The 27,321-nt window shown below is 37.4% G+C and overlaps 1 protein-coding gene across 5 annotated transcripts in view; it reads right to left on the reverse strand.

Moving 5' to 3' along the window:
• The window catches only part of ARHGEF28 (Rho guanine nucleotide exchange factor 28), a 276,929-nt gene that overhangs the window by 117,793 nt on the left and 131,815 nt on the right, over positions 1 to 27,321 (reverse strand). For all 5 annotated transcript variants that reach the window (XM_036763762.1, XM_036763753.1, XM_036763746.1 and 2 more), the window contains 4 exons: positions 14,336 to 14,463; positions 10,811 to 11,091; positions 6,033 to 6,240; positions 1,218 to 1,329 (listed from right to left, as the gene is read on the reverse strand). In XM_036763762.1, the coding sequence (XP_036619657.1) occupies positions 1,218 to 1,329; positions 6,033 to 6,240; positions 10,811 to 11,091; positions 14,336 to 14,463 (729 nt within the window). The remainder of the gene's footprint in view (positions 1 to 1,217; positions 1,330 to 6,032; positions 6,241 to 10,810; positions 11,092 to 14,335; positions 14,464 to 27,321) is intronic.

A 27,321-nucleotide genomic window follows, 5' to 3' on the forward strand; every position in this document is an offset into this window, starting at 1 on the left:
AATAAAACAATGCAGAAACGAGAGGAATTAACTATTTTCTTGAATGTAGGACTTGTTGAGGAAAGATATTAAAATGATTTTTATTATAGATATGAAAGATATACTGGAAATCATGAGTCCATCTCTTCTCTGAGTCATTTTGGACCTTAAAGAAAAAAAATCCAAAGGAGCAGGATTCAGAAGATCTGGGCTCTAGACCCAGTTCTGCCTCTAACTAGCTGTGTGACCTCGAACAAGTCATTAAACCTCCGTGGACCTCAGTTTTCTCATCTGAAAAATGAAGTAATTCAGATCAATATATCTGAGGAATCCCTTCAGTTCCATGATTCTAAGTTAGATGGCTTTTTTTTTTCATTTTAAAGAGATAACAAAAAAAAATACATACATTGGGGCAGCTAAGTGGCACAGTGGATAAAGCACCAGTCCTGGAGTCGGGAAGACCTGAGTTCAAATCCGGCCTCAGATACTTACTAGATTTGTAAAGCTGGGCAAGTCACTTAACCCTGACTCTGCCTTCCCACCCTCCCCACCCCCACAAGATATATACATACACACACACACACATATGTGTGTGTATGTATATACATACATACATATATATATGTGTGTGTGTATATATATATGTACACATATATATATATATATGTTCTTGAGGTCACAGCTTTAAAGCAGAAAAGAGCCTTAAAAAATATCTAGTATAACTCCCGCATTTATGGATGAGGGAACTATGGTCCACAGAGATGAAGAGACCTACCTACACAGAACCAAGTGCTATGTGTCAGAGCTGGGATTTGAATCCACATCCCTTAGATTCCAAATCCAGCCTTCTTTCTACCACAACTCCCTCAGAGTAATTTATCTGATATGAATTGAGTACCAGAAAAAGTATTAACTCCTCACAACAGAAAATTTTCATTGCTGAAACAATAGATTTATTGGGATGTGTGTGTGTGTGTGTGTGTGTGTGTGTGTGTGTGTGTTCACTCATGCACACTTTTATTTAAAGTTCATCTCTACTTGACTGATTTGGAGAACTCAACAAGAAAAGGACTTCTGCTAAGTCTGAAAAGATAAATAAAAGAAAACAGAAAGGATCAGCAAAATTCAAATGAAAACACCCACAGGTTGCCTAGACATAATTTATTTACTTTTCTTGGCTGAAAATACCCTCCGGATGTTTTCAGGTTCTCAAAATAGGAACAGAAAATAATGCTTACCTTCACTTGAATCACACACTGTGCAATCACGTACCAAACGGGTTTTTCCTAAGGAAATTTTGGGCGATGAGCAGGAATAGGATCGTGAGCGGAGTCCAGAGAGGAGTGAATCCTAAGAGACAGCACAATTAAGCATAATAGATCCAGCACATGACTTAGAAAAATGCCCATACTGTGATGGATCACACTGTGGCAGTGTGAAAACTTCTCTTCTAGAAGTAGAGGCTATTCAACCCAACCATTTCTACTACATTTTTTTGGAGGGGGAAAGGCAGGGCAATTGGGGTTAAGTGACTTGCCCAAGGTCAGATGGCTAGTAAGTGTATCAAGTGTCTGAGGTTGAATTTGAACTCAGGTCCTCCTGACTCCAGGGTGGGTGCTCTACTCACCTAGCTGACCCATACATTTTTTTTTCTTAATGTGAAGGCTTTATTGTTCTATTTCTATTTTGTTTAATCCCACGGTCTTGAAATATCATTATTCTTTCCAATGTTTAGAAATAACCAAAAAATCTACATTTTTGTCTTCCAGATAAGCTTGGATCTTTGTGGATGACAAAGTTAAAATTCAGGTAGCATAAAGATTCTCTGCAAAAATCAGGCTATACTGGTATAATGCCAACATTACCAGTTAGAAAGTGAAAAAGTTAGGCTACCTTGTATCTATGTGACGTCAAACCTGAAGAATAATATTGGGTGGATTGCCTATGACTCACTCCTAGGACAACATGGAGAAGAGTTTCACACGGTGGGCATGGAGGGGTTGGGATCTGCATCACTGGGTGGGAAACACCCAAATTGATGAGATCACCAACCCATTTGAGAATTTTGAGTACCTGAAGCATAAAATAATCAGTCTGATTTCTTAACTGAAAGAATTGATTTTTCTGATGTTACTTGGAAAAGTAGTGAAAAGACAAAAACTTCTATAGTAACTTGAGATTGTTTAGAATGGAAAAGACTATTAAAATGAAACTAAATTTTAAAAAATACGATGATGTCACAGTAGTTTCTAAAAGCAAACAATTTCTATTTAAATATATTATGCAAGTTGTCACCTCTGGGGAGATACTGAAGAATCCCTATTTTGGAACAGATTCATTGTATAATCCTTCTAGATCTGCACTTCATTTCCAAGGTATCTCCACTCCAGCTGTTTCTCAGAGATTTGCATTTCTTCCATCTCAGGACATTATTAGACATTATTTTCCAAGGCCAGATTATGGCCTTGTAGTCTAGCATTTAAATACCACTGAATTTACATGACTATTTTATCTATTTTTTCTGCATCTTAAATTACTTCCCATTTTGGTCTTTCATCCCTAATCATATATTATTGTTACTAGTATATCACAGAACACTAGTTTGCCTGAAGAGAGAGAAAACAAGATAATATATAACATTTTCCACACTCTAGAGAATTTAAAGATGTAAGCATCAGAAATTTATTAAAGACAGATCTGGAATATCATTTCAATATGTTTCACAGAGTATATAGGCATTATGATCCCAGAACTCACCACTGCCTTCTATTTCCTAGCTATCGCTTAAGATTAGACCCAAAAATAATGAGTCCCTGCAACATTTGTCCACAAGCATCTATCTTTTCTTAACAAACCTCCCTGTCCCAAATTTATAGTGTGAAATGGAACAGAGACCAGTTATCGAGGACTTCTGTCATTAAGTTGCAACTCTAAAGGAATCAGGATTATAAATCTCTGGTTTTATAATAATTCTCTTATTTAGAGAATTTCAATTGGGCATATTTCTTCTTGGGCATCAAGGGCCAGAAAAGGCCTTTCTGGCATTTTTCTGCCAAAGAAATATGAGGTTCATGCACTTGCAGGGCTATTGGCAGACATGACTCCACTCAATGGTTCCAATGCTGCACCAGAGAATCACTGAAATCACACTTAAAGAAATTACTCTTTTAAAGCTCTCCAAAATTCTTAGGCAATAAATTCTATTTAATTTATAACCTGGCAATGGTCAAGTCATGTTTAGTCTAAGGGGGACAGGAGGATTTGGGAGGAAGATGAGACAGACCTGGAACCAGTAGAATAATCTTCTTCTCTACTGGGAACCCTGAATATCTCAGAGTTACAGAGAAAGAAACTTTCCTCACAGTCTTCACGGCTGAGTTGCTACTAGTAAAGAAGAGAGTGGTGGAGAAACCCCAAAAGATAGGAACTTTATGCCAACAGAGTTATGAAAGGTTTGACTAAATGAAGAGTTGATGACAGACTGGTCATTGTGTGATATCTATATCTAGATAGATAGATAGACAAATATACACATATAGATATCTATATGTATACAGACATACAAATATACATGTATATGCACAGATATTTGTGTGTATGTATGTTTGCAAGCATACATACATGAACAAATATATATGTACACTTGATCTTAGCCCAAACAGACTAAGAAGTGATATTGGTCATTTATATATGTGCATATATGTGTTTATATATATAAATATGTATGTGTATACAATATGTATATTTATATAATGTCTAATATATGTACTATGTGGACTCAAAACATAACTTCAAAATATAATGTGATCATCTTGGACATTATTGAAACTAGCCTCTTAAAAGCAGAAGAAATTCAACTCAAGTATTTCTGCCATATTTTTTCTCTGTATGGAAAGCGTAAATGTTCTGTTGCATATCTTGCTTGCATTATATTTATCTTTCTATATATCTACAGAGACAGAGGAGAGAGGCGAAGGAAGAGGAAGAGAGGGAGGGAGGAAGAAAGAGAGAGAGAGAATATCAAACCTATTTCTTTAACATAGAGAGATCCTGGAAAATTCCTATACTGATGCAAATGACACTTGCTTTGCAACTTGGGAGTCTTAAGAAGTTGGCTGATGTCACAAAGAAGCTAAGTGGTTTGCCATTTCCTTCTCCAGCTCATTTTACATAGGAGGAAACTGAGGCAAACAGGGTGAAGCGACTTGCCCAAGGTCACACAGCTAGTCTGAGGCCAGATTTGAAGGTTATATATCCAAAGTGTGGCAGAGGTGATATGTGAGTCAAGGGCTTGCTGACCTCTAGGCTGGCTCTCTATCCACTCTACCAAGACATCTTTTCTGAATATTATAGTTTCTAAAATACAATTTTTCTGGAAAATGAACCATGTGAGATCGTTACCGTTTCATAAAGATTGAACTGTCTCTCAGACCTCAAGTAAAGGTGGTTATTTCAGAATGTCATACAATATTCATAGCTAGAGCTCTGGTCTACATTTGTAAGCATATACAATTCTTATCTTCAGAAATATTACTTAAGTGTCAAATTCTAAAAGCCTACAATGGTTACAAATAACTGTCAACTACATCAAATATTGACCACTAAGAAAAATCACTTGAGGGGAAGGGGTGTGGAGAAGGGGAGGATGCTTACTTACTTCTTTCCAAGTACATTTCCTGAGAAGCTAAAAACCAACGTAAAAAGCAAACACTTGTAGTTACGATTACAAACAGACTTTTTCCATTAATCAGCTCAAGTTTTTCTTTGGGAAAAGGTAAGCTAAGTTGAAGATGAGAGAGGAATAAAGATGATGGGTTTCTTAAAAGCAGTGCTGCCTTAGTCCTAGCCATTTCAAAAAAGGAATTTGTAACCTTCTTAGTATTGCATACAATTAAAAGAAAGGCAATCAAAACCAGTTTCACTAAGCATTTTAAAAACCTGAAGTTTCGTAGTGTAGTCTGTTCATATAAATTCATATTTTTAATAGGAACATACAAGTAAAACGTGAATGCAAAAATAAAGAGGTATTGTTATGTAGCAGTATCCTTCCATAAAGATATAGGCTGGTAACAATAAAAAGTAAATAGGCGGAAGGAAACTATATAAACATACCAAAAAAAAGCATTTTCTCAAATGGCACTCAAAATTGGTTAATATTCTTTTTAAAAATCAGCAAAATAAAAGAGAATTTCAATTTGAAATTGCTCACAATAAGAGAAAACTGTACTGCTAAAACACTGTTAAAGCTGATATTATCTTGTACGGATGAGGACAACAGTAAAATGCTTGATAAATATCGTCCCCTCTTTGTTTACAATTTTCACCTTATTTCCTAAGGCGAGTAACATTTTACATGAGGCAAGTAGGTGTGCCAACTCTCACTCATTGTACTACCAGTTTTTGTCCATTGGCCAGGCCAAGTTGGTAGAAATAATTAGGCACAAAAGTTTTCAATTTATTTCTAAGATTGTACTAATTTGTAATGAATAAAGGAACAATGAGTCTTTATGAGCAGGGGCTATGCAAATTAAAGTGAGGGAGAGTGATAAAAGCAGGCAGACCTAGTCTGGCCCAGGGTCTCCAAAGTGAAGTTCATAAACTGGAAACAGCATATGGTACCTTTCATGGGTGTGAGCTTGTATACGTGTATGTATGTGTGCATACACATATATGCAAAGTGTATGTATATATGTATATAAGTGGCTATGTATCCATATGTATAAGTGTGTGGGCAGATAGGTGGCACAGTAGATAGAACACTGTGCTTGGAATCAGGAAGATTCATCCTCCTGAGTTCAAATCTGGCCTCAGACACTTACTAGCTGTGTGACTCTGGGCAAGTCACTTCACCCTGTTTGCCTCAGTTTCCTCCTATGTAAAATGAGCTGGGGAAGGAAATAGCAAACGACTCCAGTATCTCTGCCAAGAGAACCCCAAATTGGGTCATGAAGAGTCAGACACAACTGAAACCACTGAATAATATATAATACATGTGTGTGTTTACATAACCAAAATGTTAAGGTTAAGTGAAAAAGAAGCAAAAATCAGAATACCTTTGATTGTAGATTGTTGGAAATTGAAAGGGATTCAGTCCTACTGATATTAAAATCCAGTTCAACATTAGTTTCAAATGAGTCCAGCTCATCCCCACTTGTGGTCCCTGTTGCTGAGGAACTGTGAGCCTCTGGAGGGTAGCAGATATGGGACTGCTCAGAATTCCCTTCCCCTTCACTGTCAGCATCCAAAGCATCAAGGCTGGAACTAAAGTACAAAATAAACATTTTTTTTTGTTATGCACACATAAAATGTTAAAGGTACCTTTGAGATAATCTAGGCCCTTGGGTGCAACCTTTTGACTGAGTCCAAGTTTTATAGAACAAATCCTTTCATCAAGGGGATTTGTTCTGTGAAGTTTAGATTAAGTCAAAGGGCAGCACTTAAGGACCTAGGTGGCCACATGTGGCCTTAAAGCCACAGGTTACCCACCCCTGATCTAGGGTCAGAGGTGTCAAACTCCCAACACGGCAAGATTGCTGCCATAACTCGGAAATGTTTAATAAAATAAACAAAATTATGATACAACTTGGGTATGTTAATTGGTGGTATTCTAAATCAATATGCAGTCCAGAGAGATCATTTCTATCGGAGTTTGACACCACTGGTCTAGGCCAATCTCTCATTTTAGAGAAGTAAAATTGCTTGTCTAAGGTCACATAGCTAGTTAGTGGGAGAACTGCAAATGGAACCCAGGCAAAGGATCATAGCGTAAGGCTGGAAAAGACCTTAGAAGAGACTGTTTCTACAGTCTCGATTGAAAGATAAGGAAACAGATGTCCAAAGAGTTTATGTGACTTGTCCAAGGAAACTGTACCAAAGTAGTAGAAATGGGATTCAAATCCAGGTCCTCAGGCTGTGACCAGTCAGTCAACAAGCATTTATTAAACACTATGTGCTAAGCACTCTGCTAAGCACTGGGGATGCAAAGAAAGGTAAAAATATAGTCCCTCCCTTCAAGGAGCTCACATTCTCATGGGGAATGCAATATGTAAACAACTATGTACAACATATAAGATGGGTACAGGGTAGACAGATAAAAGGTGATCTCAGAGGGAAGGCGGAAGGACTGGAGAAGATCAATTAAGACTGAAAATGCAACACTCCTTCCATTCTACCATTCTATATCACTCATAGTCTAGAACCCCTTCTTCCTGCCCAATCAATTAATTAAAGCCACAAATAGATATGTCAACCAAATCTTATAATTCTGAATCCAAACCCACTTGTGAGGCAAAACTTTGAGCCAAAATTCAAGTCCATTCTCAAAGTGGTTTATTTGTTTTCTTGTTTGTCAATCGATTTGGCCCAAATTCCTCTTCTCCAAAAATAATGTTCCTCTCTAGTAAAAGAGAATTTGATCATTCTGAGAAGTAAAAGCTGCTTTCAGTTACTATTCCCTCTGCTTCAATTTGTTGTTTTTATTGTTGTTTTTAAATTTTATTACAAGACCCAAGAAGTCATCCTCCAAATATTCACAATGCAGACAAAACAGAGCCATTTGGCAGCTTTGATGTCAGACTCTGGGGAAAATCTGCATTCTAAAATATTCTGATATGATCATTCTCACCCTTGTTCCTCAGCTGGAAGCCTCAAGGAGGCATTTATAAGGTACCAAGGAATAATTCAGATATCAGTGCATCTTCCCTTCTCCATCATAAAATTTATAAAATTAATCACTCCATTCCCCCTGAAATTTTACCTCATTTGTGTTACCTTCAGATTAAAATGAAAATAAAGGGGTTGATCATTTACATTAAAGTTTTATTCTATTGAATTTTAAACTCTAAACAAGAATCATCTCAACACCCGCCCTGATGTTAACATACTTGTACTACAAGGATATATGACTTCATTGGTGTGTGTATCCTCTCCAATGATGTAAATTGTAATTTCTTCCCCATGCCTTAGAAGAGATTCTTTGTGAACAGCTTTGACTCAAAATATACATCACCTGCTGCAGCAATGACCCTGTCTGAACTTAATCAAGGCACCTTTAACCAACGTGGACATCAGGGTACCATGGGGCCTTGCCAGCTAGGCAGAACTTTCTAGGTTAGGGACTCCATGATCTCCATCTTCTCAAACTTAAACACCCAAACCAGGATAAAGCATTAGAATAGGATTTTATTGTCAGGAGTGAAAACTTTTTTGTCATTACTTGTATCATAGGTAAAATTTTATTTCAGTTACAAAGAAATCTGGTAGAGTTGAAATTTTTACAAATGATCAATCAAGAATTTATTAAGCGCCTATCATGTGTCAGGCACTGTATTGGATACTGGGGATATAAAGACAAACAATGAGACAATCCCTCCTCTCAATGACCTTCTACTCTAACTGAAGAGATATGGACATGCATAAGGATATACAGAAGAAATATAAAAGAGAAAAAATACAAAATAATTAAATATGAGGCAGTTCGGGAGAAAATATATTAGCAGTTGGAGGGATCAGGAAAAGCTTCCTGTGGAAGTTGGTGCTTGAGCTGAAATTTGAAGGAAGAGAGGGACTATATTAGTGGGAATAAGGAGTGAATGTCTTCCAGGCACAGGGGACAGCCCTGCAGAGGTATGTGGATGGAAGACGGAGTTCTATGTGTGAGGAAGTGAGAGCAGGCCACTCTGGCTGAACCCTAGAGTACAGGAGAGGGAGTAATGTAGATGGATCTAAAAAGATAAATCAGGGCCAGCTTGTGAAGGGTTTTAAAAGCAGAAGAGTTTACCTTATATTATATCATGTTACATTATATATTATATTAAGAGATCATATGTCATATTATATTGTAAAAGCAAAAGGAAGCCACTGGACTTTACTAAGTAGGGAGGTGACATGATCAGATATTAACTTCAGGAAAATCTCTTTGTTAGCAATGTGGAAGATGGAATGGAATGGGGAGAAACTTGAGGCAGAGAGACCAACTCAGAGGTGATTTCAAAAGTCCAGACCAGAACTACTGAGGGCTATGGGGATACCAGCACTCTGATTAGAGAGAAGGGGTCGTCATGGGAGAGAGAGGTTAGAAAGATGAAAATGGCAAGACTTAGCAAACAGCTGGATATTTGGAGTGAGGAAGAGTGAGGTCTAGAATAATGCTGAAAAGACCAACCTGAAAGATGGGAAGAATGGTGGTGCCTTCCTCAGAAATGGGGAAATGCAAAGAACCAGGAGGGGCAGGGAAAGGGGAAGGGAAAACAATGACTTAGCCTTTTTTGAACAATAGGGTTTCTAGTTGGTCACAGAACAGATACTTTGATTTATGTGACTTGGAACAAATGTGGGTTTGTGCAAATATTCTTACTGCAAGGTGCCTTACATTGGAATGATTAGATCTAGTCCCAAGGCCTTGAACTACTCCAAAAGCACTGCCATACATCAGAAAACTGGGCAGTAATGCTAGCATACTTGGGGAACATAAAAAATTCCTTCATCTCCAAAGGCTGTGTCTGCCCCTTTTGGACTATTTTGGGGAAAGGAATGCCTTAAAGCCGAAGCTTCTTAATTCAACATGCTAATATTTTGAATTTTATCAGGTTGCTTTTTTTAAAGTAGAAGTTCAGTCCCATTAAAATGTTAATAGACAAGGTCATTTTTAATAATTTAATTTTAATAAAAAATGAAATCATTCTTAATAATTTAATTGTAATTTAAAAAAAAAACCTACTGTATAGTTTTTCAGTTCAGCAGTACTTCGGGTGGGGGACAGGAAAAAGGAAAGACTTCTCATCTTTTAACTTGTCTGGAATCCATAAACCACTGGGCTCTTTAATGACTCAAGAAAATCAAACGGTTGACTGCCTGCAATAACATTCTAGCCTCCAGCACAAGACTTTACATATGCTATCTTTCCATCTTTTAAAACCAACCGAGGAGTACTGAAAGAGTTGATTTACATAACACTTTTTAAGGCTCTTTTTCCCTATGGAATCAGACTCCAGTTACTCATTCTCTTTGCTAGATTACTGATCTCTAATACCCCAAGGGCATAGAAAATATGGTTCAATATGACTTTACTCCCCTCCATATATGAACTCTAATATCCAGTGACACTGGGCTTGCTTCTCCTTATACATAACACTTCATCTTCCCACTTTGTGCCTCTCCATAGGCAATCCCCCATTCCTGACATGTTCTCCCTCCTTACCTCGGACTTTTGGCTTCCCTTAAGACTCAGCTTAAATCCCACATTCTGTGGGAGGCCTTAGTTTCATCAGAAAGTCTAATCCAAACTGGAAAATACTCTGCTAAAATCACTGAGAAGGAAAAAAGCTAAGACTATTGATATTAAATTAGCCTAATGCACTGAATATTGAAAGTAAGACCTAGCTTAGCTCCTTCTTGGCCACTAACTAGTCATGTGACTCCGGAAACACTCAGGGCTCTCTAGGACTCAGTTTCTTTATCTGTAAAATGAAAGCAAAAGTAAACTCCTTAAATTTTTATTTTTGTAATTATTTATGTACAAATTAATATGTACTCATACATGCCTAGAACCAAAAAGAAAACAAGTTTTACCTTATGATAAGAAGGGAAGAAAGCCAGAAGGATTTTTTAAAACCTTTTCTATTGTATTTCTTTTATACTGAATGGATTTTTTTTTACAAAAGAGTCTTTTAAGCTACAGATATAGTTTGTAATAAGAGGACTGGGCAAATATTATTAAAATTTTCAACTGAGAAAAATTACAGTTGGGTTGATTTTTCTGAACCTGACTATAGGATCAGTTCATACATTTGACTGAGATTTCTGACCACTTCTCCAAAGTGTAGCTTCTTACCTTCTTTTCTTCAGTTGACTTTCCTCCTTTTCAAATTCACACAGTTTGAAGGGAAGATGTGAACTTGGAGTGCATAAACTGGTAGGAGACAGGGAAGGCTGTGGATCTCCACTGTTTACTGCAACTTGACTATTTTCACTTAATGCCATAATATCTTGGCTAGTTTCCTTGGGGAAAGCATGCGCACAGTTCTGAGAGAGCAAAGTTGAGTTCATGGATTCTAAGCTGGATTGGGCAGTTAGGCCTTCCACATTAATGTAGTTGATATCCAGATCACCAACCTGGAGTTTGAAAGTAAAATTTGTGGTGAGGGAAAAATAGGTAATACTAGCCTTGCTAAAAATTAACAACACTTCTTCAATTAAAACACAGTTTAAAAATTCATTTACTATTTTATCCCTATTTTATGAGAACAGCGAAGTGATTAATTTAACAGCAAACAAGTTTTTTGCAAGGACTTAGCCCTGTTCTTCCATGATTCTGAGAGGAATAATGCAGTAGCTCTTAGCTATGTTGACATAAGGGGATATGTGCCTGCAAAGACATCATATTCTGTCACTTCCCAGAAGCTTCTGCTAGACTACAAAAAATAACAATACTGCTCTGGTTGGAGAGCAGGATGATGGAAATCTAGTGGGGATGATAGAATACTGGGTTGGAGAAATACAGCTGCAGTCAGAGAAAGGAAAAAGACGTACCAGTAACAGGGAGAGATACATGAGCAAGCTTCACCTACACTTCCTGGGGAGAAGCCCAGTGCTTCTTCACCAGCACTGTTATGCTTAGAAATCAGCCCTACTAAAATCTATGGATACATGGTTAACACTCTGCCAGCAGTGTATTGATATATCCCTCTCCCACTTCACTGGAGAAACAAGGAGACTGATTAAAAACCAGCACTCCCAGGAGGCATCTGGTGGTGCCAGTGATTTGGAATTGGGTGCCAAAAGCCTTTAACACTTGGTTTTATTCCTTGTTATTATTTGGCATTCTAATTTAATTAAATATATTTGCTTTGAATTAATGTGTCATCTGTCATGAGCTGGTATAATGAAATACATTGGAGGGAGCTTAGAGCTGTGATTTTTTAACAGATGTCTACCCCAACAGTACCTACAGCTGGGAGTAACTGAGACAGGGTATCAAGGGTGGGGGATGGGAATCATCTGTTTTACGAAGCTCAATAATCCTACTATCTAATTTAAGAAACTTTTTCCTGGGATTACAATTCAAAATCAAAAGATAATGCAATGTGTTGATCTATACAGGGAGAGGGGTGAGGTTAGATGCTCTGAAAAGTTTTTAGCGAAAAAAGAAGGATTAAACTTCTTTTGGAAAAGTATTATTCAAACTTTCCAAACTGTTTCCAGATAACGATTTTCTCAAACAAGCAGGTAATGCCACCTGATGGGCGTTAGCACAACTTAGTAGTTTAAGTATTAGCAACACTTTTAGGAAGTTGTGCCAGGCTTAGAGGTGAAATAAGGAGAGGAGACAGGATGTTTGCTAGCCTATTGCTAGGGTAAAGAGGATCCCAATATATTTCAAAGTTGTGCTCTGTGCTCCTTACAGTGTCTTCATTACTAAAGTAGAAGCAAAAACAGACAGAACTTCCTAACTTGATTAGATTATTAATATATGCCATTCATAGTTAACAAAGCATGCTATGATCAGTACACTAACATAATACATCATATGATGTACAAACTCGATATATACATTTTTATCTGTCTCTGTTACCCAAGTTCCTCAGACTACTCAGTCCTATACTTAATAAATGTTCTCATTAAACATGATATCCATTATAGTTATTAAACCAAAGTTAAACTTTGCCCAAAATTATTCCAAAGACAAAGAAATTACCTTCTAATCTTATATTGGAAAGAGGGGGAAAAACATGTCACATAACATGTTAATTGGTGACTTGTGTTTGCTCGTAAATGCACCCACTTTACTGCATTTAACAATGAAGTTGTATAGATTACTCTGAGAAAGAAGAGGAATAATGTAGAATTCAATGAATATCCATTCTGAATAGCAGAACAGAGTTAAAACTTAGGAATTAGAATGGAGTCAAAAAATGCCACAACTAATCATTCTGTTCTTGCCAAAAATGGCACGAAGAATCTTCAGTTTTATCCAAAAGTTGGTGCTCAGGGAAACACAGTATCATCTCACAACGTTCTTGGCTTCCATTCCTATCTATATATTTGACTTAGTACAAAAGGGAATCTAAGGATGTTCCAAACTTAAACCACACGAAAGCACAGCTGAAATTGACACTGAATTTAAAGAACCACGTCCCGTCTCATCCCCTCCCCACTCTAGACAGAAACCTTAGTAAATGAGTTTAACAACAATGAAGATGATGAAGCATTCTGCAATAAGGTGAAATTTAACATGGGCAGAATTAAAATTTTACATGTGAATTCATTCAAATAATCAACCTCATAAGCACAAGACTGGGGAGGCATTGCTAGACCACAGGTCATTGGAACAGGACCTGGGGATTTTAGTAGATCATTAAGTCCATTAGTCGTTACAGTGTGATGCGGCAACCAAAAGAGCTAAGCAATCTCAGGCTGTCCCTCAATGGTCCAGTGTCTAGGACTGGGGAGTTGATAGGCAAGCTGTATTCTGGCCTAATCCCACCACATCTGGAGCACTGTGTTTGTTTTCTAGACATTCTGAGAAGTACTTTAACAAGTCAGAGAACATTTGGAAGAAGGGAGAGGAGGGGAAGGAAAGGAAATATCTATTAAGAGCCTACAATGTGTCGAGCACTGTGCTAAGTCCTTTACAAATATTATCTCATTTAAGCCTCTATGACATCCTTTTTACAGTTGAGGAAACTGAGGCAGGGATAAAGTTACTTGCCCAGAGTCTCACAGCTCAGATGTGTCTGAGGCTGGATTTGAACTCAAGATTTCCTAATGTCAGGTCCAGCACTCTATCCACCTAACTGGAGAGTAACCATGAGGGGTCTTAAGATCATGCAGTATTAGGGGAAATGGGGATGCTTAGCCTGAAGAAGAGAAGACTTAGGGAGATGGGCAGAATAACTGTCCTCAAATACGTGAAGGGTTGAAGTAGAGAACTATGAGCAACAAGGAAAGCTTCAGAGAGAAAAATTTGGATTTCCTATAAGGAAAAAAAATTCCTAACAAAGCTTTCCAGAAGTGAAATGGATTGCCTCAGGTAGCAGTGGAATGCCCCTCATTGGAGGTCATTAAGAAATCGTCGGACAACCACCTGTCATCTATGTTGTACTGGAGATTCCTATTCAAGTGTGGATTGGCCTAGGATGGCTTCTGGAATTTCTGATGGCCAGCTCTGCGATTCTGTGATGTGTGCCCAAGCAAAGGGCAAAAATAATCCAGGTCAAGTCACTTCTCTCATGTCCTTCCGGATTCTAACAGCTTAAGGGAAACCATAATGGTATACCTGTTGGTTCTACCATTTGCTGACTTTAAGAATGGGAACAGACCAACCCTGTAAACAGAACATCCATGTCAGGGGCCTTACCTGATCTATCACCATGCAATTTGCATAGACTTCATCACCACCATTGAGCATGTTGGAAAGCCGAGATGCAGCAAGGAAAGTTGATGAATTTTTAGACTTTTTGAGAACATCAAAAGAGTGGTGTCGTTCTAGAAGGGGGGAAAAGCAATATATAAATAATGAATGTGTAAATCACTTCCCTTGGTTTCTCATTTTCTCCCTTCCTTTATACTATTATGAAAATTAAGTTCATATTTATATTGAGCATTGTGGTATGACACTATTTTTTCTAGAACAAGAAAACAATGGACATCAGCAATACTCGGGGAATGAGTCTTTCTAGAAAAGCAACTTTTCCAGGTAGTTCAGTGTTTATCCCTTTTAGCCTCAACATTCCCTTTTACTTTAATGGCAACTAAAAATTAGAAACTTTATTTTAATGGAAACATTTCTAAAATGTATTACATACTCACCTGTCTTTTAAAACAGCAGAGTGAATATAATCTTTTTAAAGTGACTAAAGAGCATCATTATGGACATTACCTACTATACCATGATACAGACACTATTACTGGTTATATACATTTGCCCCTACACTAAATGGCCCCAGATTGCTCTGATCTTTTAGTTAGATCTACTGTTTTTAGTTTTTCTGTCTCCTCCTTTGTTGCTAAGTTCGCAGCTATCACTTTTTCACTGCTATAAACCTGTCTTCTTACCCCCTATATAGCGTATTGCTTCTAATCTATTGAGAGCTTAAAAATTACCTAACTAAATTTGTTTGAATTTTTTACAAAGTAAAAGCAAAATAAGCTCTAAGGGAGGACTCTCTTACTATATGACTAACGTATATGAATCTCAGGGCATGGGCTGTGTGACATCTATTTTGGTTGTTTGGAGACATTTTGAACTTGATTCCTAGTTCTCAGCCATATTTAAGAGAGAGGAGATTCCAGATAAGTGAAATGTTATGTTGATAATAGAGAATCAGATTTAAGCATAGGGAGTAAAATTATTATTATTAGGATATTACTCAGATACAAAAATGTTCTGGGAGGGATTTCTAGAACAGTCAAGCAGTATCTAAGGAGACAATGTGACCTGCTAAAGTGGCTATCAAACAGCCTGCCAAGGTATGTGGGCTTTCTTCCCAGCCCTGACATGTGGTTACGGGATCTCACTGGCCTCAGATTCTGTGTCCATACCTGTCTTTTCCCAACCCATCTAAACTACTAAAATTAGAGTCACATGTAAAGTACTCCAAACTACTCAAGAAAACACAGCACACAAAAAATATTACTTTCGTCAATATATAATTGCCTTTTTTATAACATCCAATGTCTTTCAGTATAACACAAAGGCAACACATTATTCACAATTATAAATTTCTTATAACTTACCATACAGTCTAATTCCAAATACACAAAAAGAAAAAGCATGTTGTCAAGTACTTGACATGTTCTGAAGTATTAACATAATTTCCCATTTGTCATTTTAAAAGCAACTATAAATATCTGAACATGACTTTTATAGTAAAATTAATCTGGCCTAACTATTCCACCACATTGCATGTTTATAAGCTGACAAACTGCTAAAAATCCTGACACTTTTTGCCACAAAATTGGGCTATCTAATTATTAACCACTTCTTATCATTACCATATTAAGTCAAAGTACTAATTAGAATATCTCAGGAATCAGTAAGATATACAGAGAGCTTCAATACTAACACAAACAACACATTTTATTTTCATTAACAAACTTTTAAAAACTATATATGAAATGGCATTTTCTAGAACTACACAGGTTTCTGAAATGCTCATCAAGGGCTTCATAAGTCTAACCTATGAAAGATCATCGTCGAACTTAAGGAAACAACAAGGACTTAGAAACGTCTCTCATATGAAGAATACACACACAACAAAAAGAAGAAAAAGGCATCATTGGGGCAGCTAAGTGGAGCAGTGAGTAGAGCTCCAGTCCTGGAGTCAGGAGGATCTGAGTTCAAATCTGGCCTCAGACACTTGACACACTTACTAGCTGTGTGACCTTAGGCAAGTAGCTTAACCCTAGTTGCCCTGCCTTACCCCCTCCCCCCAAAAAAAAACAAAGAATACACCACTCAGCTTCATATTCCCTTCCAAGGAAGAAAATCTATCTGGCCAGAAGTTACAAAGGAGGCCCACAAAGGTCACATCTGTGGGAGCAAAATAATCTAAGGATGGCAGAGCTTATCTAGCTACTCTGAGCATCTTAGGAGCCTATTTGACTCTTGCACCATTAATCCGATTATCTGGACAATAACAGCTAATGGAACCAAGCGCTCTGAACTGGCCATTCTGAGCCTTAGACAAGACTAAAAGAGAGACTGAAAAGAGGAGACTCAGTGGCATAATTGCCATTCTGCTGTTTCGATAATTCCTTCTCGGAAGCAATGCCCCTTGTTTTAAAATTGGCTTGGTTTCAACTCCACAAACATCATGCCTCCCCCAGGATAAGTTCATCACCTGAAATCTCAACATCTTGGAGACTGATGCAGCTTTGATACTCAGCATCAAATCAGCATCCTCAGGCTCATCCTCTGATTGGAGGGCTAGAGTAAGGTGGAGGAACCTGCAGCCTTGAAACCATATGTGGCCCTCTAGGTCCTCAAGTGCAGCCCTTTGACTGAATCCAAACCCCTTAATAAAAGGATTTGTTCTGCAAAACTTGGACTCAGTCAAAAGAACAAACCTGAAGGCCTAGAAAGCACATGTGGCCTTGAGCCCACAGGTACCCCACCCCTGGGAGGGTAGATCAATGAATTCCTCCCAAGGCATCCCTTTATAGAAGGCTCAGACTTGTTCAGCTTAACTTCATTTATCATCAGCTGCTCTGCTTGGTTTCAACTCCACGAACATCATAAACCAGGCTGGTACCCATCCCCCCCTTTCACAATATCCTTTTATATATTATCTTCTCCCATTAGATTATAAGCTCCTTGAAAGCAAAGACTACCTTTGTTTTTCTTATTTGTATCTCTAATGTTTATAAGATTACCTGGAACATAGTAGGGGCATAATAAGTGTTTATTGATGATTTAAGGGGAAATGCTGCCCTTGAGATTACACAGGGCAACAAGATCAAGATTTCTCCATGTTACTTTCTATTACCCACAAACTAATGTGTTCAGACTTGCCATTTATTTTTCACTGTTTCCTTAACAAAATGAGCACAATACTTAGCATCTCCAGTCTAATTTCAGGAAGAGATGTTACAGTGTCTCTCTTTTAAAGGACCCTCCCAAATCATTAGCTCTGGGAAAAAGTGAACACAACCCAATAACCAAACAGGATAAGGTTATTAAATATGAAAAATCACCAGCCCAGTACATTGAGAATTCCATCCAAAATAGAACATGAATAATATGTACTATTAATATACAGCTTTCAAAACTAGCCAAATAGATTTACTGGGTTGGGAAATGATCTTTTGAATTATGAAATAAGCGGCAGATGCATATACTTCCAAGTACTGATTTCAGTAGTGAAAATCACACACCACTACTAGAGGCCAGACTATCTGAGGGAAAACTCCGTTGTTGTTGTTGTTGTTGTCACTTTTTTTTAATGTGACCTATAGAAATTTTTCAAGAAACTAATTTTTATGATTTCCAGTATGCATCAAATATTTTCAGCAACAAACTTGGCTAACAAATTATTGCCTTGCAAATTTTCAGGGTATTTTTTGAAGGACAAATAAAAACAATTCAAAATTACTGTGTTCTATTTAACTAAACTCTGTTAAGTGTCTGATGTATGCAACATAGTGTGTGACCCCTGGATGAGATAAAAAGTTTAGATGAAACACAGTTTCTGCCCTTATGGAGTTTACAATCTACTAGGAGGATACATATCAATTTTTCAACTGTAAACAAAAGGTTTGTTTTCTGGAAAGTTAAGCATGGTGATTTATTTACATAATGAATCTATAAATGCTTAGTAAAAAAGAACATATTTATAGACAATGAAAAATAAAGAAACTTTATCTCTCTTCTTATCATCAATTCTCTCAACTAGGGACATAGGTTTTACTGTATTATCAAATTTAAAAGAAAAGAGCTTCAATCTAGTACTGAATTACTTCAAATGTTCAAGTGTTCAATAAAAATGCAGAAAAACTCAAAGGATACAGAGAACCCTTTGCTATACATGGAAAACAGAAAGATGGATGGGAATTTTCTTTATTTACTCATTTTTATAGCGGGGGAGGCAGTTGGGGTTAAGTGACTTGCCCAGGGTCACACAGGTAGTAAGTATCTGAGTCCACATTTGAACTTGGGTCTTCCTGACTCCCGAGCTGGTGCTCTAACCACTATACCAGCTAGCTACCCCTTTAGTTACTCTAAAAGAACTGCTGTCTTTTGCTTCACATTCCTTACTAAATAGATCTTATCCAATGAGTTTTCACTTTTAACAAGTATTTAAAAAGAAAATCAAAAAAGTTTGGCAAAAATTAACCAACATATGAATATGACCTTTTTCATTCAAACCTTGGTTTGTATAAAGGAACTTTTTAAAAAAATGCATACTAGTCTGGCAGAAACTAGGTAAAGACCTATATCTTACATAATTTACCAAGATAAGGTTAAAATGATCTAGCTATAAAGGAAGATATCAAAGGTAAATTTGAAGAACATGGAACACATTATCTATCAGACTTACAGATAGAAGCATTTATGAATAAAGGATGTAAAATGAATAATTTTATTTATATTAAATCAAAATGGGTTTGTACACATAAAACTTATGCAGCCAAGATCAAAAGGAAAGAAGAAAATTAGGGGGAAATTTATAGGTAGTTTCTCAGATATCTCAAATATAGAATGAACTTTGTCAAATTCATAAAAAATATGAGTCATTCCCCAATTGATAAATGGTCAAAGGATATGAACAGGCAATTTTTTGGATAAAGAATTCAAAGTCATATATAGTGATATGAAAAAACATGTTCTAAAATATTCATAGCAGCTCTTTTCCAGCTCTTTCAGCAAAGAGCTGGAAATTGGGAGGATGGCCATCAATTAGGGAATGGCTAAACAAGCTGTGCTGTATGACTGTGATGAAGTACTACTGCGCTATAAGAAATGATGAGCAGGGGGATTTCAGAACAATATGGAAAGACATACATGAAATAATAAGGAGTGAAATGAGCAGAACCAAGAGAATGTTGTATACAGTAACAGCAATAATAAATAACTGAAGAACTAAGCTATTCTGAGTTTCATAAATATTCAAATCAACTACAAAGGGCATATGAGGAACACGCTATCCAGAGAAAGAAGTGATGAATAGTATGGGTGTATGAGAGAGAGGGAGAGAGGGGAGAGAGAGAGAGAGAGAGAGAGAGAGAGAGAGAGAGAGAGAGAGAGAGAGAGAGAGAGAGAAATGGTGATCTTCTCTAGTGTGGGGTAGAGAGGGAGGGGAAGGAGACAGTTTGGAACTTTTGTAACAAAAAAAATTAAATTAAAATTTTTAAAATGCATCCTAAACATTGTTATTTTAATATCCCAGGCTTGGATTGCCACCAAACAAAAGCTGTCTAATAAGCTAGCAAAAGCTATCTCCAGCAACTCAGAAAGGAGTTAACATATTATGTGTGGGATTAGCACTGAAATACTAATGGGGAAATGAAAAGTCAATCAGTTAGAAGCCTCCTTTGTTTCTTGAGAACAAATGAGAGAAAAATAAGATGCTTTAACATGATTTTGCGGATTCGTGGACTGGAAACAATTTCTCATAGCAGGATGCCAAGAGGAAGGATGGTAACATCACTGAAAGAACCCCAAGATCATTCCTTTTTCATTTGTTTTATTCTCCACTGCTTTACAATATGTTCTAACTCATTGGTCTCCAAACTTTTTTGATCATGTAATTGTATCAGTGAAAAAAAATGTATCACCCCCCAATAAATACATATTTACATACATTTAAACTATACATGAATAACTATATGTAGTAGCATAAAATATTTAAAAATAGACATGCAAAAAGGATGAGATAAAGATGAAATAATGTTTAATTCTAGGGTCATTCAGGATCCTAGGGTAGTGACGTACTCAGATCAACGATCTAAGAAAATTGCTTTGGTAGGTATGTGTGGAGGATGGATTGAGAGGAAAAGGCAATGAGGGAAAAACGTATGAGGAGGCAGTAGCAATAGTTCATATGAGACATAATGGAGACAAGAACAGGAGTGTTAGCTATGAATAGACAGAAGGGGACAGAGGCACAAGAGATGTTGTGGAGGTAGAAATAACAGCAGCTGGTAACTAAATGGATGTGTGTGGAGGGTGAGAGTAAAGATCATAGGATGAAACCAAGGTTTCAAACTTGAGTGACTGACTTAGAAAAAAAAAAGTTCAAAAGAGGAATGGGTTTGAGAAAAAAGATAATGTGATGAGATTTGATCACAATCCATTCATGCCTGTTTATCAAATGCTACTCTGTCCTCTATGGAAATATTCACCGGCTCCTGCCCCAGTACACATACAGCATACCCTTCTGAGGGTGCTTACTGTAGCAGATCAAGGAGGCAGAGAGGTTACACTGGTAGAGAGAGAGAGATTTTACCTTCATTGCTTCTGATGTTAATCTCAGTCCCAGTTGCAACCATACTGAGTGTCTGAAGGCAGGCAGAAAAGGGGGAGCTTCCAAAGGCACAGGAGGAGAGGACAGAGAAGGGCACAGAGTAAGAAGTGCTGGATAATTGGTACAGGGTATGGTGCAGCTTTGTTGGAGAAAAGTCTATGGAAATTAGAGTAGGATATGGCTCTTCTTCTTATTGGTTGATCGTGTGGCCCCTGAGGTCATGACACAGTCCCCTACTTTGGTACCACTGGTTTGTGTAACCATGTAAGAGATCTTCAAAACAGACCATTTTAATCTGCTTTTCACCTGTTGCTCTGGTTAAGTAAGGTGGTATAGGGGAGACAATCAAATACATGCTTTGTTCATGGAAGGCAAGGGAATCACTGCTGGCAAGGCTAATTGACACCACTGAAGATGCCTTCCCTCTGTTTGGCTGAAAAAACTACTCAGGCCACAGGAAATAGAACAAGACTGCACAGAGAAGGTCAGAATCTCACAATCAGATGCAAAATTTTAAATAAAAAAATTAGCAAAGAGGCAACAGCTATAGACAAACAGACATATATAAGATTATGCACTATAACCAAACTGATTTGTCCTAGGGAAGCAGCATTGGTTTGATGTTAGGAAAAATGTAAACACAATAGATCATATAAATAATAATGATAAAATATATGATTAGATGAATAGATGCAAAATAAAAGCTTTTAACACAATTCAACATCCATTTCTGTTTTTAAAAAACAACACTAAAAACACAGGAATAAAAATAAAAGTCAAAGTTTGTCTTTCCTCCATGGAAATAAATACTATTTAGTCAAAGGGATATGTCCCCTCCCTCAATGTTTATGACACCAGATATAGAGTGATGGGGAGCAGCGAGTTGACTTACAAGGAAAAACACATTAGACAGAAGTCAGTGAGGGACAGAAAAATTAGAAGGGAAGAAAAGTGAGAAAAGGAATTCAAAGAACAGGGAAAGTTTGATACCAGCAAAAAGCTGTTTATTATTATATTCCAATGATGAGTCAAGATAAGAAAAACATTCTAAATCCAGCCAGAAGTCTAATTTTGAATAGAATTATGACAGAAAACAATAATTTACTTCACATTATACCCATCAACTGTCTATTCTGGGGGGTCTATTTAATTTTGGCCCATCCCCAAAGACTTGGTGCAGACCAGAAAAGGTCAAGAGAAAACCATCCAAATCCCTAGACTCTCCTAAAACTAGATTGCCTTGGTGAAATGTTAATGAATTGAAAATTACCCTATAGGTGGGGATATACAGTAGAGTTGACTTGCAATAGCCCACAGGATCACAAACAAAACTAAAACTAGCCTATACTTGAAACAAGTTCAAATCTTTAGTTTATCCTGGAGAAGGAGGGTAGGTGGCAGTTAAAGTGATAGCTTTCTTATTTGAACTCAGGTCCTCCTGACTCCAGGGCTGGGGCTCTATCCACTGTACCACCTCGCTGCCCCTAGATAAATGCTTTTGATCATGTTAAAGGAGGAATCTTCTGTAATTTTGGAGAGGAGATGCAATGACTACAAATAAGTGCGACATTTTGTCAAAAGCTTTTGCTGCATCTATTAAAATAAACATGTGGGGATTTTTTTGTTTTTTTAACTGCTTATATGTTTAATTGTGTTGTTTTCCTCTTGAATCCTGAGAATGAATTCAAATTGATCATAATGATTCATGTGGATATAGTACTGTATTCTCCTTGCAAGAATTTTAAATTCATCAATATTCATTAAGAAAATTAATCTATAGTTCTATTTCTCTTCTTCGTCTCTTCTTGGATGGGGTATTAAGACCGTATTTATCTCAAAGAAGGAGTTTGGTAGAGTGCCTTCTGTTTCTGTTTTTTAGGTCACTTTAAAAACAGATAATAATAGTTCTTTAAATGTTTGAAAGAATTAATCCAGTAGACTTAGTTATTATTGTTATTTTCTTTGCCAGTTCATTTATGCCTTGCTCAATTTCTTTATCTGAGATTGGGCTATTTAGGATTTCTATTTCTTGTTCTGTTAGTTTCAACATTTAATATTTTTTGCAGATAGTCATCCACTTTTCCAGGCTTATAATTGCATTAGTAGTTTGTGATAATCCTATTTCTTTTTCATGTTCATTTTTTTCAGTAATTTTATTTTCCTCTCCTTCTTGATGGGGTTAGTTAATGGGTTATTGATTTTGTTAGTCTGTTTAAAAAACCAGCTCCTGGTTTTCCTGGACAGTTTTATAGCCTTTTATATTTAAGTTTCTCTATTTCTCCTCTAATTTTCACAATTGAGTGTTTCTATTTTGTTTATTTTCTAGGTTTTAATTGCATGCTCAAAGTTCATTGATCCCCTTTGTCAATAAGAATTTTCAGAGCTACAAATTTTGCTCTGACCTCTCACTGTTATAATCTTCAACAAAACTACTTATTATTTCCAAGACTTATTATTCGGAATATCATTCCTTAGTCTCTGTATCTTTTGCCCATATTGCTCGCATTTCTTGTATTAGTCACTATTCTTGTTGTTGTTCAGTCATGTCCAACTCTCCGTGACTCCATTTTGGGGGTTTTCTTGGCAAAGAAACTGGAGTGGTTTGCTATTTCCTTCTCCAGCTCATTTTATAGATGAGGAAACAGAGGCAAACAGGGTTAAGTGACTTACCCAGGGTCACACAGCTAGGAAGTGTCTGAGGTCAAATTTGAATTCAGGAAGATGATTCTTTCTGACTCCAGGCCTGGTGCTCTATCCACTGCAGCACCTGGCTGCCCTTGGATGTCTATAAGGGAATGTTTGTTGTTGCTGCCTTTTTTATGATTTATTTATGGCCTACAATATGCATAAGATCCATTTTAGTAAAGTATCCTGATGATGATGATGATATATATATACATATATATGTTTGTGTATATACAATTATATGTGAATATATTTTATTTAATATTCCCATTCAAAAATTGCTATAGGTTAGAAAAGTCTAATTTTTGCAACAACATGTTCAGTTCTTTATTTTCCCTTTTTTAATCAGCACATAGGCTCTGCAGTTAAGGGTTTGCTTTTATTTATGTGCTTACGTTAATCTGACCTGGGCCTCTCCCCATGCTGCTCAATCTGAAATTCCTTAACTTTTATGGCTCTCCCTCCCTCTCTCCCTCCCTCCTTCTCCTGCCCTCCTTTCTCTCTCTCTCTCTCTCTCTCTCTCTCTCTCTCTCTCTCTCTCTCTCTCTCCCTCTCTCTCTCTCTCTCTCTCTCTCTCTCTCTCTCTCTCTCTCTCTCCTCCTACCAGCTTGGGCTGGGAGATGGACTCCAGGAACAACAAATTGTTGAGCTGACCCAGTTATTTTTTTCTGAAAATTATCTTATGGAGGGTTTATTCAATTTTCTTCTTCCTGTAACTCCTGGTTTTGCTACATTCAGAGACACTTTTCTGATTTATCTGGATGGAGGAAGTGGCAGATAGAGAACTGTGTTTTAGGTTACCTCTCGTTTTGCCATCTTGGAAGGGAAAACAAATTTGGAGTCAGAAGACCTAGGTTCAAAACATGTTTCTGCTCCATACTGTCATGGATAACAGTTGAACTAGATGGTATCTAAGATCTTTTCCAGCTCTAAATCTATTATCCTATGAAAATATGATCCTATGATTTTCCTAGGATTCCTGCTATTACCTTTAAAAGTAGACAAATTAATTCTTCCTAGATCACTTCTGCCTCAAAAATCTTCAATAGCTCCCTTTTTCTGCCTAGCATTTGAGGTCCTCTACAATCTGGCACCACTCCTACCTCTGATTAATTTCCTCCATTTCCTCTATAATAAGACAAAACCCTCCCTGCAACTGAGATGCCTCCTCATTTCACCAACAGCAATCTTATCCATCTACAAAAGCCTAATTCAAATACTCCCTTTTACATGCATAAAAGCCTTACCTGATCAGGTCCATACCAATGATCACAGTCCCAGTCACTTAATAAATTCTTGTTGATCTGACTTGACCATTGTCTTTGTATACCATGTGGCACTTTGTCGGCACCTCTCTAAATACACTCACAGAATACCATATATTATAGTTCAATTAGGATATATAGTTGAGAGACAATATAGCATAGCCAACCCTATGAAATCTATAATCATTATGTTGCAGCGGCATTGACCTTTACTCGTCTTCAGTTACTAAATCAAGCCACTTCTCGTTGGCTCATATTTGGGCTCTATGGTAATACAGACATCAACTCTTTCCTTCCTCTTCTCCCTCTTCAGCTCCTGGATTTGAATCCTCTTTCCAACACTTGCTATGTGCCCATGGGCACACCATTTAACTGCTCTGTGCCCCAGTTTCTTCATCTACAAGTAAGGACATATATTACCTATTGTGCCTACCTCGAATGTGAGGATTAAATAAGATAACGTGCATACGGCATTTTTTCTTAACTAAAATTTCTGTCTTCCCCAGCACCTAGCAAAGTGCTTTGCATGCAGTTGGTATATACTACATGTTACTGGTATTGAGTGAATAAAGGAATGGAATGAGTAGAATAACAGATTATGATTCTATGTAAACATCTTGTACAATCTCCACCCTTGATTTCATATCTTTTGCCTCCTCCAGACCTTTACCTCATCAATTTTTCCTGTCTCTTCAATGTTTCTTCCCTTATCTGTTCTACTCCTTTCTCTCAAGGGATTCTCACTTTTCTCCTTACCTATATCAAACTTCCTCAAACAACAGTCTATACTCACTGCCTCTATTATTTTCTCATCACCCTTCTTCCTTACCCACCAGTAATATGGTTCCTGTCCTCATTACTCTTTGGACATTAATAACTTCCTAATCACCAAATACAATAGCCTTTTGCAGTGTTTGTGGTACAGTGAAGGTATTCAGTTATAGGAAAGGGTATTGAGGGGAAAAAAGAGAAAGGAAATAGTTGATACCTTCATATTATCAATGAATCCAAACGTGGGCCAAGGAGAAGTAACTGCAGCAGTAGTTGAAAACAAGCAAAGGACAGTCAGCATGCACTGGTTCTACAGGATGTCTGTTAGCTTAGTCTTCCCAACAAATGGGAACCTAAGATGAAGCCATGGGGAAACAGAAATGCAGAAGGAGAGGGAAATTCTGTTTGGGATCTGAGTGTGATCTCAGTTTTATAGAGGCTGGGAGTAGGGTTGGCTTGAAGGTCTGCAGTGTCATAGAATCTAAGAGGTGGTTTTTTTGTTTTTTGTTTTTGTTTTTTGGGGTTTTTTTACCATGAAGGATTGAGCCAGCCATAAGGAATTGACTGGGGAATTTGTTAAGAGAGGGTAAAGTAGGGAAAGCCAAAGACAAGAATATAGGTCAAGGTCAAAGAATGAACACCTTTTAAGAGGGCAAAGTATGGAGATATACAGATAAAATATGAAATGGGAGCATCAGGACCTAAAATAAAAGGAGAAATGACTTTAAGGCAAAGTGTCTCGCCTCAGGTTGAGAGAGAGTGGGCACAAAGGGCTTTACTAATCCATAACCTAAAAATAGATATAGAGTTAACTATCCCAAGAATGAGTGGGGTTAGTATAAATAGGAGGAAATTACCTGTCTTGGTCTTAGATTCACACACTCCCTAACCGAGGACTAGACATGTAGATTCTGGACAACTGAAATGCCATGGCCTGGCCAGCCCAATCCAAAGCAAAAGACGGAAGATTTTGGGGGGAGTAGGGAAGAGGAAATAATGAGTTCTGTTTGTACGTGTTGTATTGAAGATGAACTGTCCAGATGGTATTGTTCAACAGACAATGGACAGAGGAGAAAAACTAGGATCATAGATATAAAGATAAATGAATGAATTGGGGAAGAAGGAAGAAGCATAGGCACATTTAAAGGGAGTGAGCAGGAGTTGATAGGAAGAAATTTCAGATAAGAAAGAGAAAAATAATAAATTGGGCATGCTTTCAGAAGAAATAAGAAGAAAGGGATGAAAGTACAAGTAAAAAAGTCCGACCTTGGCCTTGGCAAGGAAAACGGCCTCTTCCTGAGATGTTGGGGCAAAAGACGCAAAGCCAACAAGAGATGCACAGTGACTTTGAGGTCACATGGGGTAGGTGAGATAAGGGTGATCCCAATAAATAGCCACAACTTTCTCAGTAAAGTCATCTGACGATAAAGGGAAGCGAGGGCGGCACGGAGCACTGGAAGAAAGAAAGGTCATTTGAGGAGATAATGACAGAGAGTCAGCCCACCAGGAAAGGATAAAAGGATTTTTGTGCTTCAATGATGGCCCAGATAGGGACTTCATTCAGCAGCCAGCGGGTAAGAAGAGAGAAGCCAGAGTCAACCTAGGGTTGAGGATTGGCAAGACCACAATGACCAAAAACAAAAGCAAGTCTTTCAAGG

The sequence above is a fragment of the Trichosurus vulpecula genome, chromosome 1 (genome assembly GCF_011100635.1).
Source record: "Trichosurus vulpecula isolate mTriVul1 chromosome 1, mTriVul1.pri, whole genome shotgun sequence".
Taxonomy (NCBI): domain Eukaryota; kingdom Metazoa; phylum Chordata; class Mammalia; order Diprotodontia; family Phalangeridae; genus Trichosurus; species Trichosurus vulpecula.